At 44.2% G+C, this 21,811-nt stretch overlaps 1 protein-coding gene across 1 annotated transcript; it reads left to right on the top strand.

Moving 5' to 3' along the window:
- The first annotated feature begins 16,492 nt into the window (after positions 1–16,492).
- Positions 16,493–21,420, top strand: LOC118358267 (frizzled-10-B-like). The gene has a single exon (XM_035735886.2). The coding sequence runs from the start codon at positions 18,398–18,400 to the stop codon at positions 20,153–20,155; it is 1,758 nt and encodes a 585-aa protein (XP_035591779.1). The 5' UTR covers positions 16,493–18,397; the 3' UTR covers positions 20,156–21,420.
- The last annotated feature ends 391 nt before the right edge of the window (positions 21,421–21,811 follow it).

Here is a 21,811-nt window from a genome sequence, read left to right as displayed (position 1 = left end):
CTCAAGCGTACTTCACCTCCCACCTTCCTCCTGGTAAAGAACACTGTCTGAGTTTTCTACAGAGAATCTGAATCCCCACATTAATGCCCACTGCTCTACCTCATCAATTGCTTCCTGTACCTTCCTGACTATATTTGGCACATTTCTTCCCCTCTTCCATAAGGCCCCATCATCTGCAAATAACAACCTCCCAATATTATTATAATTTTTTAAAACCTTTTTTTAACTAGGCAAGTTAATTAAGAACAAATTCTTATTTACAATGACTGCCTAGGAACAGTATGTTATATCCGGCAATATCCGACTGTACCTGAGAGTAAACGTCATTGATCATGATTGAGAACAACAGAGAACTAAACACGCTCCTCTGGGGTGTACCGTTATCCACCAAGTTGCTGCCTGCCACCCTCGCCTAGATAGACGTTCCAAACAGGAAATCCTTTATCCAGTTGTATGTTCTTCCACCTACCCCCATAATATCAAGCTTGATTAACAATCCCTCCTTACACATCATATCACGCCTTCTCCACATCAAAAAAGACAGCTACAACAGTCTCCTTGTTCACCTGAGCCTTCCTGACATCTGCAGAGCACTGGGTCCATAGTTCCTCTTCCCTTCCTGAACCCACTCTGATGCGGCGATACTAGCCCCCTGCACTCCAGGAAGTAAGATAGCCTCTCCGTAATCATGCATTCCATAATCTTACATACTTTTTCTTGCTACTGTACATGTAATGTTAAAGCTATTGGCCTATAGCTTGTTGGCCTCGTTGGGTCCTTCCCTGGCTTCCAGATTGGTACCACTACTGCTTCCTTCCAACTGCCTGGTAGTTTCCCCTCCTCCCACACTGTGTTGTACAACACCAACATCTTATCCAGTGCCTCATCACTAAGATGGGCCAAGATAACATAGCACACCTCATCTCTCCCAGTTGAGGTTAACTCAGCATTATCTATTGCCCTTTCTCTGCCATGGTAAATGGTATATTCAACCCATCATTTACATCCTCCCTCCTATCCAGCACTCCAGGATGCTCCTCTCTCGTTCTCTCTCTCCCCCTCTGACAAATTTGCCGAGCTTTGCACTTCGACAAACGGTTTTGGCCATCATCTCTGCCTTCTCCTCATCTGTTACTGCCAAATCCATCCCACTCGTCAACATTGGATAATCCCACTCCCTTCTGACCCCACTCATCCTCTTAATCATCCCCCACTCCCAATGGAGTCACAGAACCGACGCCAACATGACCTCTTTGTCTAATGGATAGTTCTCCTCATCGGGGCCTGGGCCTGCTTATACTGAATCAGATGTTGGAAGTTATGTGTCCTTTTCAGTACTCTAAATGCCCTGTTCCTACTCCTCACCATTTCCCCACACTCCTCCGTCCACTATGGGACTGCTTTCCTCTTCCTCCTCCCTGAACAGCCTCAGTAGCTGCCCCCACTAACGCTGTTCTCAACCAGTTATTCATCCAATCCACATCCCCTCTCATATCCACCTGAGCCATCACGTGCTCACTCAGCTTCTCAAACTGATCCCACTTTGCACTTCCAAACACCCACCTGCCCAACTCCATCCACATCCACATACACTGGCACATTCTTCTCCCTTCGGGTTACTGTGCATACTATGAGGTAATGATCACTCCCTACTGTCGACAGAGCATGTTGTGGGCATTACAATCCCCACACCACATTATCTACTTCTATCCTGCCCTCCACCCTCTCCAGGTCCAATATCTGACAAGGATTAAAGTAGTTCACTACCACTAGCACCCCTCCTCTCAACCACACCTCCACCACCACATATTACTGTTCCATACCTCTGCCTAGCATCCTGTAGGGAAGTTCTTGCTTTATGAAGGTGGGACACCCCCCCCTCACCTACATCTCTGTCCCTACGAACCACTACATATCTCTGGATGATAAACTCTACGTTTGGTTTGAGCCATGTTTCCTGCACACAAATCACATCAGGCTTAGCTTGCATATCTACAATGAACTGCTTGAATTCCTGCCCATTAGCCAACAGGCTTCGAGCATTCCATTGTGGTACTACCACCATAACTAAGATCTAGTAATACATGACTCTACCCTCAAACCTCTTCCCATGTCAACCCTGTCACACTCAGATGTCTCCCAGCAGCTTTCACTATTAGCTGATTCCTCTCTGTTTTAGACTCTACTTTAGCAGTGCTATTGATAGCTCCTGCTATGAACGTCACCAGTTTTCTTTTTATCAATGTATACCATATTGCCTCAATCCTGCCCCGTAATCTCTGGTCTAGATGCTCCTACCCATCTCTCTCTTGAACCTGTATCTCCCTAGACCTGGACCACCCTCACTGCCTCAGCATATGACACCCTTCTCTCCACTCTCACTTGTTGCACCTCCACTGCCTGCTTCATAGCCTCACACCCACTACTTGCCACACTATGAGCACCCCCACAGCTGCAGCACTTTGGTTGTACAACATCCCCACACTTCCCATACTCACGCTCCCCTCCACACCTGGCACACCTCTTTTTCTCTTTACAGGCTGTTGCCACATGCCCACACCTCTGGCAGTTATAACATCTTAAAGGCTTTGGTACATAAGCCCTCACATAATAATGACTTTATTTGGCAGTACCCTGTCCTTGAAGTGTAACAGAATAGACAGACTATCTACCCTAACTCCACCCCTTGTTGCTTGCAGTCTTTGAACATCCACGAGAACGCCTCCTCAAGTTGTCCCTTACCTCTTTAGTGCTAACACTCACAGGCACTCCTATTGTCACCCCTTTAATCCACTGCTTCCCTGCTTGATCAGTCCAGCTGCTCCACACCACCTTACACTTCCCTATTTGCGTGACTCTGAGAGCTTTTTCCCTCTGCGCCATGTCCTTACAGAACACCAACAAGTTCCCATCTCTTAACACTTAGCATTGACAACGTCCCCAATCAACTCTTTTATCACAGCCGCCAAGTTAATCAGACTCATCGCCCCAACTCTCCTTTTCTCCCTAAACTTCAGAATCACATTCTGCTCCTCCTCACCTCCATGCTCTCCTCACCTCCATGCTCTCCTCACCTCCATGCTCTCCTCACCTCCATGCTCCTCCTCACCTCCATGCTCTCCTCACCTCCATGCTCTCCTCACCTCCATGCTCCTCCTCACCTCCATGCTCTCCTCACCTCCATGCTCTCCTCACCTCCATGCTCCTCCTCACCTCCATGCTCTCCTCACCTCCATGCTCCTCCTCACCTCCATGCTCTCCTCACCTCCATGCTCCTCCTCACCTCCATGCTCTCCTCACCTCCATGCTCCTCCTCACCTCCATGCTCTCCTCACCTCCATGCTCCTCCTCACCTCCATGCTCCTCCTCACCTCCATGCTCCTCCTCACCTCCATGCTCTCCTCACCTCCATGCTCCTCCTCACCTCCATGCTCTCCTCACCTCCATGCTCCTCCTCACCTCCATGCTCTCCTCACCTCCATGCTCCTCCTCACCTCCATGCTCTCCTCACCTCCATGCTCTCCTCACGTTTGATCTTGCCCTTCCTCGGCACGTTCTACCTCCGAACTGCCGCTTGTGTTGGACACTATGTTGCTCTCCTCAAACATCCTTTTCTGCCTCCTCTCTGCCTCCATAGATCTCTCGCTCCCCTTCAAACCCCTACTCCCTTTCTCCCCTGCTTTCTTTTTTCTCTTTCTTACACCCTCCTTTATTTGTACCACTGTGCTCCATACTTGCTTCACCTTCTTCTCCATCACTATCTCCTACCGTCTCTGACCCAGTCACAGCACAGCAGTGCCGAACCACCGCCAAACCGGGTAGTTTGATTGTTCATTTATCAACGATTGATCGCTAGCCACAGCTTTCCAAACAGTGGTCACTGGTCCACCGACCAACAGAATAAAAGTAAACCTTGAATTTGTAGGTTTAAAATATCCCTCTGGTGGCAAGGGTTGACCTATTTTAAGTAATGCCATTAAAAGGACATGAAGTCTAAAATATTTGATAGACTGATGAAGAATTTGTGCACATCAGCATAGGGCTGACGTGTGCCATGTTATATGATGGGACCAGAAACAATTTAGCGTTCTGTCACGTGCAAGTAAATCGACTATATTAATTGGCTGATAGGCTACGCATTTTGTCCCGGGGACAAATGTAAATGGATGCGTATGTTGAACCTCCGTGTTCAGAGAAAAGCTGTTAAATAGCAAACAAATTTTAGCATCACAGATTCCCATCGGATCCAAAATGACTTATCCAACAAAAATGTGTTTTGCAAGCAGTTGACTGTAACTGTTTTGGTTCAGTGCTCAGTCTGGAGCTGGTGAGCAAACTCAAAGGGGACGTCTTCCCCTCCTCCTCCTCATATGACTGTTAAATGGCGACCACTTGAAAGGAGGGTGATGTAAGAACAAACTACTAAACTAATATTGGCATTTTCAAAGAGCCTCAGATGTTATTGGATCTGATGCATAACAAACATAATGAATTACACAACTGTGTTTATTGCAGGGCGGGTGACACTTTCCCTGTTGTGTGGACATATGCGTCATCATCATCTCCCTACTAATCCACACTATAAACACTAGCAGTGAGGTGCCCTTATTAGCTCCATTTAATCAACCACTAACACAGTGGATACATACCACGAGCGGGTTGGGTTTCCACTATGGGCTGTTTGACTCACTGTATCCACAACACCACTGCGCCACTACAATAGCCTATATATAAGGATAGCTGCTTGTGACTGAGATATACTTTCTTGGAGCTGCGTGAAGAGGAAGTGGGACAAATTAGCACTCATTAATAATTCATTTTTATTGAACTATTAAAACCATATGTGTAAAGAATACTGTCGGCTTTGATGTTTTGCAGGGCTCTTAAATAATGAATTACCGGATTCATATGCATTTCCTCAAAACGTCTGACCCTTTACTAAAACTGATGCTCTTATTAAAGCCCTTGCATTTCAAACAGGAAAGAAAGTGTTTTTTGGGGCATTATTCTTGCAGACAGTTATGGAGTCTCACTCAATACTCTACCATCTATATTCCTCTACATTTCTGTTGTCATTCCTTCATCTCTTTCCCATTACACACTCTGGGTCGGAGAGAAGCAATATTTGACCACATTTTCTGAATAAACTATTTCTGAATTAAGTTTGTTATTACTTATGACTGACCCCAAAAAATGATGGCCATTTAGTTTACAAACACCTGAGCCTCATTGGCATAATATAGCCTAGTGGTTAGAGCATTGGTCCCAGTAACCAAAAGGTTGCTGGATCAAATCCCAGAGCTGACAATGTAAACATCTGTCTTCTTCCCCTGAGCAAGGCAGAAAACCCACTGTTCCCCGGTAGGCTGCGTTGTAAATAAGAATTTGTTGTTAACTGACTTGCCTAGTTAAATAAAGGTTACATTTGATAATAGGAGCAAAATTAACTCAAATCTAAATGCTAAATAAAATGCATGTGATCGTGAGGGAGAACAGGAGCCCTGAACAATGTGCAGGGCATCTGGATAAATAGTCTCACTTCCAACAGAGTGTTGTTTCTTCTTATTGTGGGCCATGAATGAGGAGAGGAGGCCCTTGGTTAAGAAGATTATACCCCGACCCCACCCGTACGTTTAATCAACATGCCCTTTCAGCTCTGCCAACAATACAAAACATGTCTAAAACGTCCCCCTCTCTCTCACATGACAAACCTCACATGTTGTAACAGACTGGGCTGCAACTTAAGCACAAGTAATTAAGGCAGATATTTGAGACTTCATAAACCAAAAACATTAACTTAAATTATTTTATAAAATAGCTAATAAGATTTCCATTCATTTAAACGTATCAAAATTCCCACAAGGACCCAATGAGCTTTCTTTTTTCACCCTGCGTTTCTTTCATCCATGGTTAAATATGTAAATAAAATGTCTAAAGTCATTCTTCAAAGGGGAACAAAAGAAAAACGGGGGCTGAGGGAAAAGACAGCCATAAAATTCCTCCGATTCTCCATAACATTAGCCAGAGGGGGGCCAGCTTCTAGCCAGAGCCTAGCAGCAGGGGAGCCAGCTCCATAGAATCGCACATCTCAAATCCCACACACAAAAAATAAAATATCTTTTCAGCTCCAGCCATCAAAGGGCCCCTTTCACTTTATTAGTTACAGAATTATCTCACAGTTGCTGATTTCTCAGAGATGGAACTGCAATGCACTGCTTGCTTTATAGTTGTTGTGGTTGGAAAGACGAGATAGTGTGTGTGTGTGTGTGTGTGTGTGTGTGTGTGTGTGTGTGTGTGTGTGTGTGTGTGTGTGTGTGTGTGTGTGTGTGTGTGTGTGTGTGTGTGTGTGTGTGTGTGTGTGTGTGTGTGTGTGTGTGTGCGTGCGCGTACTGGGGCAGGGGTGAATATATGAAGAGGAGGGGGGAGGTGGACAGGAAAAATACATAAAAGAGACAGTAGTAGCTACAGATGCTAAAGATTGAACACTGATTCCTGCCCTTTTCTTCTCATTTTCAAAGAGATATCATCATGACCAGCAAAACAATCATGAAAGAGAAGGGGAGAACTAGAAGAGAGCAAGAACAAAGATGCCTGAATTACAACAACCCAGTAGACTGTGTATTCTTATTAGACTATGTGACAATGTTATCTTGTTGTATGTTTCATTAAAAAAAGCCAGACACGTAATGAGGGTAGATGTCTGCTTAAAAAAATATGTCAGACTGTGTTTTCTGAACACCAGATGATCAGTAAATGGAGAACCCAATTGCTATGGACCTGGGAATGCTATACAATGCGATCAAATAAATCTCTCCACATTAAATATGTCATCTTTTTAAGCATCAGTTACACAGTAAAAGTAATTCTGAATGAGAATGACTGATCAGGCATGTCAGCTGTTGTCCCTGCAAGAGTCATTGTGACAGAGAAGGCATTAAATAAAAGTCTTAACTATTTACATGTGTTAAGAAGAGGAGGAAGTGCTCAGATTTGAGGCACAGGCAAATGTAGTAACTGTAGTTAGATGAGTAGAAACCGCTAACCTGCATGTATGTGGCACATATAAGAAAGAGTATTGTGTCCAGAGTGTATTCATAACCTGTATTTATCTTCCTGGTCCGTCTGGACATTGTGCACCAGTGAGATATGCAATGCTAAACCATTTAGGTACGCTGGTGCCACATTTGTCATCTTGCTCAAACACATTCTGAAATATTTTTAAAAGCACTTTGGTGACTCTAGTAAAAATGTACCAAAAGATTCCCTGTTTACTTGTGATCCGTGATTTCACCCTTGGTGGAAATCATGGACAGACGAGGGTATACATCTCACAACTGAAGACTTTAATGTCTTTAGATAATGTGAGTTGAGCTATGAGGGATCTGGTTTCACAGACACTGTGGAGGGGCCCTCCATATCCTGCTCCTCTACCTCCCAATCCACCATGCTACAAAGGCCCTCGCCTCAGCCATGGAGCCAGGCTACTATGTGGTTCACTTTGAGGTCCATATCACCACAGTAGCAAACCCTCTCCCAAACCTGCAGCAATGTCATAGTAGAATAGTCATAATCAGCATAAGAAGCTAAGGATTAAAATGTCTTCAAGGGTAAATCCAACTGGATTTTCTGTCATATACAGTTACATGCCATAATGGATGGCATGTCGTCATTTCAGTGGGTTTGAAAACTGGTGTTGAGATAATAAAAAGCTAATATTGTTCCATCCATTCTCATCATAACCTCCCACCTCATTATTATCACAGACAGAGATCAATTAGGTGATAATGCCTGAGAAGTCAGTGTGTGGAGGATATATTGGCATGGGTGTTGTTAGGCCCGAGACGAGGTCCGGCAAACTGTGTCAATATATCCTTCAAACATCGGCTTCAAGGGCATTATCACTTCTATACAACAGTTTACCAAAAACAAATATTTTTTTACCAAAAACAAATATTGACATATTTTCATTAAAAACGTTAGTTTGATGATTTTATTCATACTATTTCATCCTTCCACAAGATATAGTCCCGACACAAATCTAGGGTTGCTACCCAATCTGGCTGGTCGTTCGTTCTATCGGTTCGGTTGCCAGAGACGCAACCCATTCGTTCAGTCTTTTTATTCTTATCCCTTGGTTGCTAGGCAGTCAACAACGGCTAACATACAGTCACGTCAAACAGTGCAGCCAGAATAACAACAGTAGTTGCATTTCCATTTGTTGAAGCTGTTTTCTAGTGACATTTATTTGGATACATCTAGAACAATGAGCTAATGAAGCGTGACTTCGCCTGGCATAGAAAATGTGCTCTCTTGTCAAGACACTATGGTTCATAGGAGATAGCTAACAACACAGCTAACATATATCACTTCAAACTGAAGTGATATACACTTAAAACTTTGTTTCATTTGACCTGTTTTCAATTGAGATTTATTTGTATATATCCATAAACATTATGCCAGCTGATTCATGATTTTGACTGAATGAGAAACGCTGCCTGTCTGTCTCCTCCCAACTCGTTCATTACTATGGGACAGCTGGAGATCGAATTTGAATATTGAAACAATGTTGCAAATGTCGGAGAGACAGACAGCAAGGTTTGTACAAATCTCCACTGTTGAAAACTAAATGTTAGTCTAAAAGAAATGTGAGATAATGTCCAGATGCTTTTATAGTGGAGATCAAGTTTTATAAATTGCTTGGCTGGGCTGATGAGACAGTTGTCAGGATTTGTCCAGGATTGTTCCGGTTTTGGCCACTAGATGCCCCCATTGTGCTTTTTGACCCTTTTGTTTTCCCTTGTTTCCAGTTATTATTTGCACCTGTGCCTCGTTTCCCTTGAATGTATTTAAACCTTTGGTTTTCCTCAGTTCTTTGCTCTGTGTTTGAATGTTAGCACCCAGCGCCAGCGATGCTGTGAACATTTGTTGCTCCAGTTGGACTCTCTTGTGGTACTCTGTTTTTGTTCTCGTTTATTTAATTTTGATTATCTTTTGAGGCTTTTTTCCTGCTGTACCTACCACCTTGTGGATTTACCTTTCGACTTGGAGGATTACCTTTTTCTCTTGGAATTACTTTTGACGTTGTGGATTTATATTTTTGCCTGAAGAACTTTCCTTTTTACTTTATTAAAACACCGTCTCAAGTACTGCTGTGTCTGCCTCATCTTCTGGGTTCTGCCGACTATTAGTGGCTCAATTTGCTAAGTAACTGTTTCTCACACCGGAGACCCGAGTTCGTAACCGGGTCTTGACAACAGTGGATTGCGCAGTCAGATGGAACAGAGTAAAAAGGCATATTAACGTCATAGATTTAGCCGGTGCTAACTTGTGTTATATGTAATGCGGTTTTAGCAAATCAGGAATAGACCCACCTGTTGTATAATAGTCTACATTAAGTTCATAATCACTAGAAACAGAGACATATTGACAGTGAAACATTTGATTGACAGTGGCCATTTGATTAATTGTTCAGCAGTCTTATCGCTTAGGGGTAGAAGTTGTTAAGGAAACTTGGTGCTCCGGTACCGCTTGCCGTGCAGTAGCAGAGAGAACAGTCGATGACTTGGGTGACTGGAGTCTTTGCCAATTTTTGGTGGGCCTAACTCTGACACTGCCTAGTATATAGGTCCTGGATGGGAGGAAGCTTGGCCCCAGTGATATACTGGGCAGTACGCACTACCCTCTGTGGTGCCTTAAGGTTGGCTGCCGAGCAGTTGCCATAACAGGCGGTGAATGGTGGTGGTGCAGCTGTAGAACCTTTTGAGGATCTGGAGACGCATGCCAAATATTTTCAGTCTCCCGAGGGAGAAAATATATTGTCGTGCCCTCTTGAAGACTGACTTGGTGTTTATATATGATGATAGTTTGTCGGTGATGTGGACACCAAGGAACTTGAAACTCTCGACCCACTCCATTGAAAAGGGAGTACAGGAGGGGACTAAGCACGCACTCCTGAGGGTTGAGGAACAGCGTGGCAGATGTGTTGTTGCCTTACCACCCGGGGGCTTCCATCAGGAAGTCCAGGATACAGTTGCAGAGGGAGGTGTTTAGTCCCAGAGTCCCCAGCTTAGTGATGAGCTTTGTGGGCAATATGGTTTTGAACGCTGAGCTGTAGTCAATGAACAGCATTCTCACATAGGTGTTCCTTTTGTCCAGGTGGGAAATGGCAGTATGGAATGCGATTGAGATTGTGTTATCTGTGGATCTGTTGGGGCGGTATGTGAATTGGAGTGGTTCTAGGGTTTCCAGGATGATGGTGTTGATGTGAGCCATGACCAGCCTTTCAAAGCACTTCTTGGCTACCGACGTGAGTGCTACAGGACGGTACCTTTGCTTTCTTGGGTACAGGGACCATGGTGGTCTGCTTGAAACATGTAGGTATTACAGACTAGGTCAGGGAGAGGTTGAAAATGTCAATGAAGACACTTGACAGTTGTTCCAGGCATACTCTGAGTACACATCCTGGTAATCCGTCTGGCCTCGCAGCTTTGTGAAAGTTGACCTGTTTAAAGTTCTTGTTCACATGGCTATGGAGAGCATGATCACACAGTCGTCCGGAACAGTTGATGCTCTCATGCATGCTTCAGTGTTGCTTGCAAAGGAAGAACAATTTAGCGTGCATAAAAGACATTTAGCTCGTCTGGTAGTCTCGCACCACTGGGCAGCTCGTGGATGGGTTTCCCTTTGTAGTCTGTAATAGTTTGCAAGCCCTATCAAATACGACAAACGTCAGAGCTGGTGTAGTAGGATTCAATCTTAGTTCTGAATTGACGCTATGCCTGTTTGATGGTTTGTCTGAGGGCATAGAGGGATTTGTTTTAAGCGTTGGGATTAGTGTTTGCTCCTTGAAAGCAACAATTCTAGGATGTTGCCTGTAATCCATGGTTTCTGGTTGGGATATGTAGGTACGGTCACTGTGGGGACGACTTCTTTGATACACTTATTGATGAAGCCGGTGACTGAGGTGGTAAACTCCTCAATGCCATCGGAAAAATCCCGGAACATTTTCCTGTCTGTGCTTGCAAAACAGTCCTGTAGCGTAGCATCCACATCATCTAACCACTTCCGTATTGAGCGAGTCACTGGTACTCCTTGCTTTATTTTTGCTTGTAAGCAGGAATCAGGAGGATAGAATTATGGTCAGATTTGCCAAATAGGCGCAAGAGAGATTTGTATGCATTTCTATGTGTGGAGTAAAGGTGGTCTAGAGATCTTTTTCCTCTGGTTGCACATGTGACATGCTGGTAAAAATTTGGTAAAACAGATTTTAAGTTTTCCTGCATGAAAGTCCCCAGCCACTAGCAGCGCCACTTCTGGATGAGCATTTTCTTGTTTGCTTATGGCCTAATACAGCTCGTTGAATGCAGTCTTAGTGCCAGCATTGGTTTGAGGTGGTAAATAGATGCCTACAAAAATGTTAGATGAAACAATTCTTGGTAAATAGTGTGGTCTATAGCTTATCATAAGGTACTCTACCTCAAGCGAGCAATACCTCGAGACTTCCTTAATATTAGACATCGTGCACCAGCTGTTATTGAAAAATAGACACACACCCCCACCCCTCGTCTTTACCAGATGTAGATGTTTTTGCCTCCGATTCACGGAAAACCCAGCCAACTCTATAATATCTGTGTCATCGTTCAGCCACGACTCGGTGAAACATAAGATATTACAGTTCTTAATGTCCCGTTGGAAGGATAGTCTCGCATGGAGATCATCCAGTTTATTTTCCAGTGATCAAATAAAATAAAATACAATTTATTTATATAGCCCTTCGTACATCAGCTGATATCTCAAAGTGCTGTACAGAAACCCAGCCTAAAACCCCAAAAAGCAAGCAATGCAGGTGTAGAAGCACGGTGGCTAGGAAAAACTCCCTAGAAAGGCCAAAACCTAGGAAGAAACCTAGAGAGGAACCAGGCTATGTGGGGTGGCCAGTCCTCTTCTGGCTGTGCCGGGTGGAGATTATAACAGAACATGGTGATTGCACTTTGACCAATAGAATGGATGGTAACAATGTAGGATAGTTGAGAACGAGTTCTCATTTACAACTGTGACCTGGCCAAGATAAAGCACAGCAGTTCAACACATACAACAACACAGAGTTACACATGGCATAAACAAGCATTACAGTCAATAATACAGTAGAAAAAAGAAAAGTCTATATACAGTGAGTGCAAATTATATAAGATAAGGGAGGTAAAGGCAATAAATAGGCCATGGTGGCAAAGTAATTACAATATAGCAATTAAACACTGGAATGGTAGATGTGCAGAAGATGAATGTGCAAGTAGAGATACTGGGGTGCAAAGGAGCAAGATAAATAAATAAATACAGTATGAGGATGAGGTAGTTGGATGGGCTGTTTACAGATGGGCTGTGTACAGGTGCAGTGATCTGTGAGCTGCTCTGACAGCTGGTGCTGAAAGCCAGTGAGGGAGATATGAGTCTCCAGCTTCAGTGATTTTTGCAGTTCGTTCCAGTCATTGGCAGCAGAGAACTGGAAGGAAAGGCAGCCAAAGGAGGAATTGGCTTTGGCAGTGACCAGTGAGATATACCTGCTGGAGCGCGAACTACAGGTCGGTGCTGCTATGGTGACCAGTGAGCTGAGATAAGGCAGGGCTTTACCTAGCAGAGACTTGTAGATGACCTGGAGCCAGTGGCTTTGGCGACGAGTATGAAGCGAGGGCCAGCAGACGATATCATACAGGTTGCAGTGGTGGGTAGTATATGGGGCTTTGGTGACAAAACGGATGGCACTATGATAGACTGCTTCCAATTTGTTGAGTAGAGTGTTGGAAGCTATTTTGTAAATAACACTGCGTAGGCAAGTATTGGTAGGATGGTCAGTTTTACAAGGTTATGTTTGGCAGCATGAGTGAAGGATGCTTTGTTGTGAAATAGGATGCCGATTCTACATTTAATTTTGTATTGGAGATGCTTAATGTGAGTCTGGAAGGAGAGTTTACAGGTTAGCCAGACACCTAGGTATTTGTAGTTGTCCATATATTCTAAGTCAGAACCGTCCAAAGTAGTGATGCTGGTGCGGACAGTGATTGGTTGAAGAACATGCATTTAGTTTTACTTGCATTTAAGAGCAGTTGGAGGCCACAGAAGGATAGTTGTATGGCATTGAAGCTCATCTGGAGGTTAGTTAACACAGTGTCAAAAGAAGGGCCAGAAGTATACAGCATGGTGTCGTCTGCATAGAGGTGGATCAGAGAATCACCAGCAGCAAGAGCGACATCATTGATGTATACAGAGAAGAGAGTCAGCCCGAGAATTGAACCCTGTGGCACCCCCATAGAGACTGCCAGATGTCCGGCCAACAGGCCCTCCGATTTGACACACTGAACTCTATCAGAGAAGTGGTTGATGAACCAGGCGATGCAGTCATTTGAGAAACCAAGGCTGTTGAGTCTGCCAATAAGAATGTTGTGATTGACAGAGTTGAAAGCCTTGGCCAGGTCGATGAATACGGCTGCACAGTAATGTCTCTTATCGATGGCGGTTATGATATTGTTTAGGACCTTGAGATTGGCTGAGGTGCACCCATGACCAGCTCTGAAACCAGAGATTGGGATTTGAAATTGTCGGTAATCTGTTTGTTAACTTGGCTTTGAAAGACCTTAGAAAGGCAGGGTAGGATAGATATAGGTCTGTAGCAGTTAGGGTCTAGAGGTTCCCCCCCCCCCTTTGAAGAGGGGGATGACCGTGGCAGCTTTCCAATCTTTGGGGACCTCAGACGATACGAAAGAGAGGAACAGGCTAGTTATAGGGGTTGCAACAACTTTGGCATATCATTTTGAAAAGAGAGGGTCCAGATTGTTTAGCCCGGCTGATTTTTAGGGGTCCAGATTTTGCAGCTCTTTCAGAGCATCAGCTTTCGGGATTTGGGTGAAGAAGAAATGGGGGAGTCTTGGGAAAGTTGCTGTGGGGAGTGCAGGGCTGTTGACCGGGGTAGGGGTAGCCAGGTGGAAAGCATGGCCAGTCTTTAAAAAATGCTTGAAATTGAAATTCTCAATTATAGTGGATTTATCGTTGGTGACAGTGTTTCCTATCCTCAGTGCAGTGGGCAGCTGGGAGGAAGTGCTCTTATTCTCAATGGACTTTACAGTGTCCCAGAACGTTTTTGAGTTTGTACTACAGGATGCATATTTTTGCTTGAAAAAGCTAGCCTTTGCTTTCCTAACTGCCTGTATATATTGGTTCCTAACTTCCCTGCTAATGCAGAACGCCACAGGATGTTTTTGTGCTGGTCAAGGGCAGTCAGGTCTGGAGAGAACCAAGGGCTATATCTGTTCCTGGTTCTACATGTTTTGAAAGGGGCATACTTGTTTAAGATAGTGAGGAGGGCACTTTTAAAGAATGACCAGGCATCCTCTACTGGACGGGATGAGGTCAATATCCTTCCAGGATACCCGGGCCAGGTCGATTCGAAAGACCTGCTTGCTGACGTGTTTTAGAGAGCGTTTGACAGAGATGAGGGGTGATCGTTTGACCGCAGATCCATTACGGATGCAGGCAATGAGGCAGTGATTGCTAAGATTTTGGTTGAAAACAGCAGAGGTATATTTGGAGGGCAAGTTGGTTAGGATGATATCTTTGAGGGTGCCCATGTTTACGGATTTGGGGTTGTACCTGGTGGGTTCATTGATAATTTGTGTGAGATTGAGGGCATCAAGCTTAGATTGTAGGATGGTCGGTGTGTTAAGCATGTCCCAGTTTAGGTCACCTAGCAGCACGAGCTCTGAATATAGATGGGGGGCAATCAGTTCACATATGATGTCCAGGGCACAGCTGGGTGCAGAGGGTGGTCTATAGCAAGCGGCAACGGTGAGAGACTTCTTTTTGGAAAGATGGATTTTTTAAAGTAGAAGCTTGAATTGTTTGGGCACATACCTGGATAGTAAGACAGAACTCTGTAGGCTATCTCTGCAGTAGATTGCAACACCTGAGCCAGGATTCAGACACGGCTAGGACATCCGGGTTGGCAGAGTGTGCTAGGGCAGTGACTAAAACAAACTTAGGGAGGAGGCTTCTAATGTTAACATGCATGAAACCAAGGCTTTTACGGTTACAGAAGTCAACAAATGAGAGTGCCTGGGGAATGGGAGTGGAGCTAGGCACTGCAGGGCCTGGATTAACCTCCACATCACCAGAGGAACAGAGGAGGAGTAGGATAAGGGTATGGCTAAAGGCTAAAATAACTGTTGTCTAGTACGTTCAGAACAGAGAGTAAAAGGAGTAGATTTCTGGGCACAGTAGAATAGATTCAAGGCATAATGTACAGACAAAGGTATGGTAGGATGTGAATACAGTGAGGGTAAACCTGTGCATAGAATGACGATGAAAGAGATATTGTCTCTAGAAATATCATTTAAAACAGGTGATGTCACCGCATGTGTGGTAGGTGGAACTAAAGTGTTAAATAAGGCGTATTGAGCAAGGCTAAAGGCTCTACAGTGAAATAAGGCAATAAATACTAACCAAAACAGCAATGGACAAGGCATATTGACGTTAGCGAGAGGCATGCGTAGCCGAGTGATCATAGGAGTCCCGTGAGTGGCTTCAGGCAGCTAGCAGGCCGGGGCTAGCAAGCTAGCAGAAGGGCCTTGGAGGGACGTCACGACGGAAGAAAGTCTGTTGTGGCCCCCTCGTGCTATTGCGTCGGCAGACGGATCAGCAGGGCTCCGTGTGGTAGACCAGGCCAATTGGCAAAATAGGTATAGTGGCCAAAGAATTTGTCCGATGGGCCTCTTAAGCTAACAGTCCGAGTTGCTCTGGACAGCTAGCGGGCCGCGGCTAGCAGGCTAGCGGATGGGCATTCAGGGGACGATGCGATGGCGGAGCCAGTTGAGAAAACCCCATCGGGCGAATCACGTCGGTTGTCCAATCGTGATGGGTTGGCGGGGGTCCAGGCCAGTTGACAAAATAGGTATTGTAGCCCAAGGAGTGGCTGATGGACCTCTTTGGCTAGCTGGGAGAGGAGATGTGCCTAGCAGATGGGCCTAGCAAGGCTAGCTCCAGGCTAACTACACTAAGGCTACACTATGACACTACCAGAGGATTACTGTCGTGGTAGGCCTGCCTCAGGCCACTCAGTGCCACTATGACACTACCAGAGGATTACTGCCGTGGCTAGGCCTGCATCAGATGCAGATGATTAGTCATCTCCAACAAAACTGAAATGGATTTGTCTCAGTGTTCCTCCTTCAGGTGTTTTACTTTCATCATAATCTCCCCACACACAATTGAAAGATTAAAATGTAATGTTCTCATAGGTTATAAAAGGGTTGCGAACATCAGGATTGAAACATTGTGTGTTGAAACATTGTCCGTTTATTAATAAAGGTAGTGGTGAAGCTTATTATATAACAGATTTTCAGACATATTTTACTTAAAGAATAAAACAGCATCAGTTTGTGAAATAAATGTGCAAATAATCAAGACATTTGTTATGATAGTACGTTCTTACAGAAAGAAGATTGATTTCAAGTCAATCATGATGTCAAATCTGTAGGCCTATTTGTTGATTCTGATCATGGGGGGAAAGCTTGAAACATTCAACCGTTTTTTAAAAGAAAAAACACCCTAGGTCTAAATAAGTGTGATAATTAGTTTGAATGTGTCTTATAAAATGTTTTATTGGTGGATTGTGAAATGTGTCTGGTAAAATGTATTAGAGTGGTAAATGAACAAGAGTTGTAAATTATTTAGTGGTAGATTGTGAAAATGTTCCTATTTGGTTAGAATGGAGCATGTGTATTCAGTGGAAGGGAGTGAGCAGCTTTTAGACTTTACCTGGTTAAGTGGAAATATTACTGCACTTCGTGATGGCCATACATGTGCAGACATTAAAGGCAGAGGAGATCCCTGAGGACTAATGTGAATATTAGGCCTGGTGGTGGCTATATGGAGAAAAGTATAAATATATGTGATGTCTAAGTCAGTGATAATAACCTACTTTATGCTAAATGATGCAGGTCATTCTAAGTACCTTCTGAGCATAATTCCCTTGTGAAAATAAATATTGATTTTACTGTACAATGTACCCTATTCCTGAAGCAAATATGAATAGGCTGATATGTGATTAAATTGGGATTTCCATAGTTTACAATTATGTTGGAAATAGAGAGAAAAGCATTATTCGCATTGTGAGTGGTTCCTGAGTGGCATTGATAGGCCTAGTCACTAGCCTACTTTTTGACAACAATTTAATGCACTACCCGACTCACAGAATACATAAGGGGAATTTGGGAGAGAAAAACTGTTCTTTCAACTAATTCCTATTTTCCCACAATACAAGGACCGTGAAAATTGTCCGTTGTGGCAAAGAAACTAACATATCTCGATTGGAGAGAACCAGAGAGCCAGTTGGGTTGTCTTTGGCTGCGTTTGGTATCTGCATACTACCTGCGCTGGAATGTGCTAAATTCGGACACTTTTGGATCTAAAGTTTTAGTCGGAAATAGAACAAATGACCAATGAGTAGATTGCTGCGAACAAGCTCTAAAAAAAATGTAACATGCACGCTGTTACGCACGATTTGAAAATAATCACCGTGTCATTTTCATCTTTCTTATGCAAAGTAGCTGTCTTTGAAGGCGGATCTTTTGGCAGGTTAGCCCAGGACCGTGGCGAAGACCAACTCAAACGAGCGGTGCCACCAACCACTCCAAACTGATTTGCTCTGTCTCTGGAGTGCAGTTAGGAATAGATCTCTGCTCTGTTTGAGTTATTATTAGGTTATTACACAGTTTGCGTGGATTTGTCGTGAGTATGCACATACCCCCAACGAAACCCCAACGCGGAGCAAAAGGAAGAACAATTTAGTTAAGTTGGTAGCCTAAACATTGAAGTTTTAACAGACTGGTTCCACTCGTGCTGCAGGACAGAGGCAGAAGGAATCCGTCCTGAACGTGGTTGAATACCGTCCCTGAACGCGCTTTGATGACCGCTGGAACGTTTGTCTGGATCGGAACACTTTTATCCAATAAAAAAAAACATCGAGGCGAACAGAAAAAAATGAACTGTGCACAACAACTAGTGCAAACCCGTTTATTCTCTGAACATGTTGGATTATTCTGAAACAAATGTAAACACTTCCAAGCATGGACATTATGGTAAGCGACAATTATTTTGCGAGAAAATGATTCACACTTGTTAGGAATTCTCTCTCGAGTTAAATTCGAATCAAAGGAATTACAAGTAAAAACTGAGAAACTCGGGTCTTTCGTAGACAATTGTGAGTTCATCCACTGCTTGGCTCATTCATAAAAAAATATCTACAGAAAGGTTTTTAGTAGTCTTTGCCTTTAGGAGACGCAACTTCTACGTTATTCTAAGAATTGTATCTTCAATTGTTTGCCACTAAAAGGATCAAAGAGGAGAGACTATGCATTCCTTTGCCAAACTGACCCTTGTCAATGTGCTGCTGGTCTGTCTGAGTTGTGGCTGCTCAGCTATTAGCTCCGTAGACCCAGACCGGCCAGGTGAGGGGAGATGTCAACAGATTGTCATCTCCCTGTGTAAGGACATTGGTTACAACATGACTAGGATGCCCAATCTGATGGGCCACGAGGACCAGAATGAGGCAGCCATCAAGATACATGAGTTTGTCCCTCTCATAGAGTTTGGATGCCACACTCACCTCAAGTTTTTTCTCTGTTCGCTGTATGCACCTATGTGCACGGAGCAGGTGTCCACCCCCATACCTGCATGCAGAGTGATGTGTGAGCAGGCCAGGCAAAAGTGCTCCCCTATCATGGAGCAGTTCAACTTCCACTGGCCTGACTCCCTGGACTGCTCCAGACTACCCAACAAAAATGACCCAAACAATCTATGCATGGAGGCCCCCAACAACGGCTCAGATGAGTCCCCAAAAGGCTCCCACACTCAGCCTCCTGACTTCAGGCTTCAGAGGCCCATAAAAGGCCAGGACCTGCATGTGAAGGACAGGGAGAGCAAGGAGACCTGTAGTAACCCAGGCAAGTTCCACTATGTACAGAAGAGTGAGTCCTGTGCTCCCAAGTGCTACCCCAAAGTGGATGTGTACTGGAGTCAGGGAGATAAGCAGTTCTCTCTGGTGTGGATGGCCATCTGGTCCATCCTTTGCTTCGTCTCCAGCTCATTCACTGTCCTCACCTTCCTTATCGACCCGCAGCGCTTCAAATACCCTGAGAGGCCCATTATCTTCCTCTCTATGTCCTACTGTGTTTACTCTGTGGGCTACCTGATCCGTCTGTTTGTGGGAGCAGACAGTATCGCCTGTGACCGGGACAGTGGGGTCCAGTACATCATTCAGGAGGGTCTGGAAAGCACCGGCTGCACCATCGTCTTCCTCATCCTCTACTACTTTGGCATGGCCAGCTCCCTCTGGTGGGTCATCCTCACACTCACCTGGTTCCTGGCTGCAGGGAAGAAGTGGGGTCACGAGGCCATTGAGGCCAACAGCAGCTACTTCCACCTGGCAGCCTGGGCCATCCCGGCCGTCAAGACCATCACGATCCTGGTGATGAGGAAGGTGGCTGGGGACGAGCTGACGGGGGTGTGCTACGTGGGCAGCATGGACGTGAAAGCTCTCACATGCTTTGTGCTCATCCCACTCTCCTGCTACCTCATCATCGGCACCTCCTTCCTGCTGTCGGGCTTCGTGGCCCTGTTCCACATCCGCAAGGTCATGAAGACGGAGGGGGAGAACACGGATAAACTGGAGAAGCTGATGGTGCGGATCGGCGTGTTCTCAGTCCTCTACACTGTACCGGCCACCTGCGTTATCGCCTGCTACTTCTACGAGAGGCTCAACATGGACTACTGGAGGAGCCTGGCCGTGGAGCAGAGGTGTGTGGACAGCAGCAGGAACAATGCAGAGTCTGAGGAGTGTGGTATGAAGAGCTCCATCCCGGCCGTGGAGATCTTCATGGTTAAGATCTTCATGCTGTTAGTTGTGGGCATCACGAGTGGCATGTGGATATGGACCTCAAAGACACTGCAGTCGTGGCAGAATGTGTTTAGCAGGAAGTTGAAGAAGAGGACGAGGAGGAAGCCTGCCAGTGTGTTCACAAGCAGTGGGCCTTACATCAAGCCTCACCCAGCACTTAAAGGGCACAACACAAAGTATGAGCCTACCAGGCCCCCTCCGACATGCGTATGAGCTGGCGCTCTCACAGACAGCGTGCGAAACCAAAACCATTCTAAAGCCCTTACCTAAAACAGACTTTATAATCAGAGTGCCAACAAAAGACACATCAATGTTCATATTTATTTTAAGTATTATTTTGATCCATCTCAAGCTACAAGAAATAACTGCCTTTGTTTAAAATATCTGCTACTCCTGGAACCACGTTTCTGTTTAAGAACATGATAGAGAAAAAACAATATTTTGTGGAAGTAACTATTTGGATGTGTCATTGGGTTGCTTGAATAATGTGCAATATATGTTTTTCTTAATGGCAAAAAATACACGAGTATTGTAGAAACAGATTAAAGACAATGAAAGGGAATCCACTGACAAAGGGAGTGAATGGTCTGGGAGATCAAGACCCTTTAGCGTTGCGTTGTGTGGCTTTGAAATGGAAGTCAAAGCAGTGCCATACATGTTTGGACTGAACTGAAGTGAGAAAGCAGCTGTTGAAAAGGGCCCAGGACCACATTGACTGCCTATTGTGAAGCAAATTCATTCCATAAATCAACAAGCACTAGACATCGCAAGAGTAATCATTTGTACAGACAGTTTTCCTGTTGTTTTTTCTTTGCTGTTTTATAGCACAGGGGAACATTTGCATATATTTCTTAAAGTTAATATTTTATAAAAAATAAATGAACCATTCCAGTTTTAATTTCCTAAAATCTGGAATTGTATATTATAACTGTATGGGGTTTATCTGTAGTGTGAATGAGTTCACCATTGGCTTTACAAAAAGCACATTTCTCAATTCGTATGACACATTATTACATTGGACATTTGAAGATAGTCCTCACTTACCATTGATGTAACGTTATGGTATATTTCAATCATCCACCGAGTGTGTGCTTCACACTTGACTTATCTCTCTCTTTTGAGAGATTTATGCATTTAATTACAGAAAGACAAATTGGCGTTTGAAGTTAGCCTTGTGAATACTCTGACTTCTGTTGATACCTGATTACAATGGAGTGAGCTCTCAGTGAAGTACCTACAGGAGGAAGAACAATGGCATCTGTACACTTCTGTTGTAATTGTTGAGAAGGAAGGCATCATGGGTAATCCAGAGCCCACTCCCTCCATGGCCATTTATTAGAGATGACTAATAGAAAAAAAGTTTGATGACATCAAAGAGATTACGAACAAAGCACTTTTGTATTATTGTAGTGTCAACCATTTCTAAAAGTGAGGCTTTTATATTCCACTCCTATTAAAATGTATTCACTTCCATGTTCCATACAGCAACAAAGACTTTTACTTTTGTTTTGTTTTTGTTTCCCAGTTTTCATCTCATTTGCAACATCTAATCAGGTCATTTTTAAAAAATCTAGAGCCTTTGATTTTAGTACCTTTTTTTCTTGTGATTAAGTTCAGAGCGCAAATGTGCAAATAAGCGTCTGGTATGATCCTCTCACTCTAAGAACTCACTCAAGTCAGGCTTTGATTATGTTACTGAGATGATCAGTCCACAGCTTTCATTTTTTCCCCCTCTAATTTCAGTTCCGCTCAGACTTTTGTAGGCCTATAGATGAACGTCTATGCGGTTAAGTTGAGATAACACAAAGATAATCATTTTGTTTTTGTCAGGCCACTGATTCAATCACGTGTGTTTTCATGTGTGTGTAT

Source organism: Oncorhynchus keta, chromosome 25 (assembly GCF_023373465.1).
Source record: "Oncorhynchus keta strain PuntledgeMale-10-30-2019 chromosome 25, Oket_V2, whole genome shotgun sequence".
Taxonomy (NCBI): domain Eukaryota; kingdom Metazoa; phylum Chordata; class Actinopteri; order Salmoniformes; family Salmonidae; genus Oncorhynchus; species Oncorhynchus keta.
The sequence above is the reverse complement of the archived record's forward strand: the minus strand, read 5'-3'. Positions and strand labels throughout refer to the sequence as shown.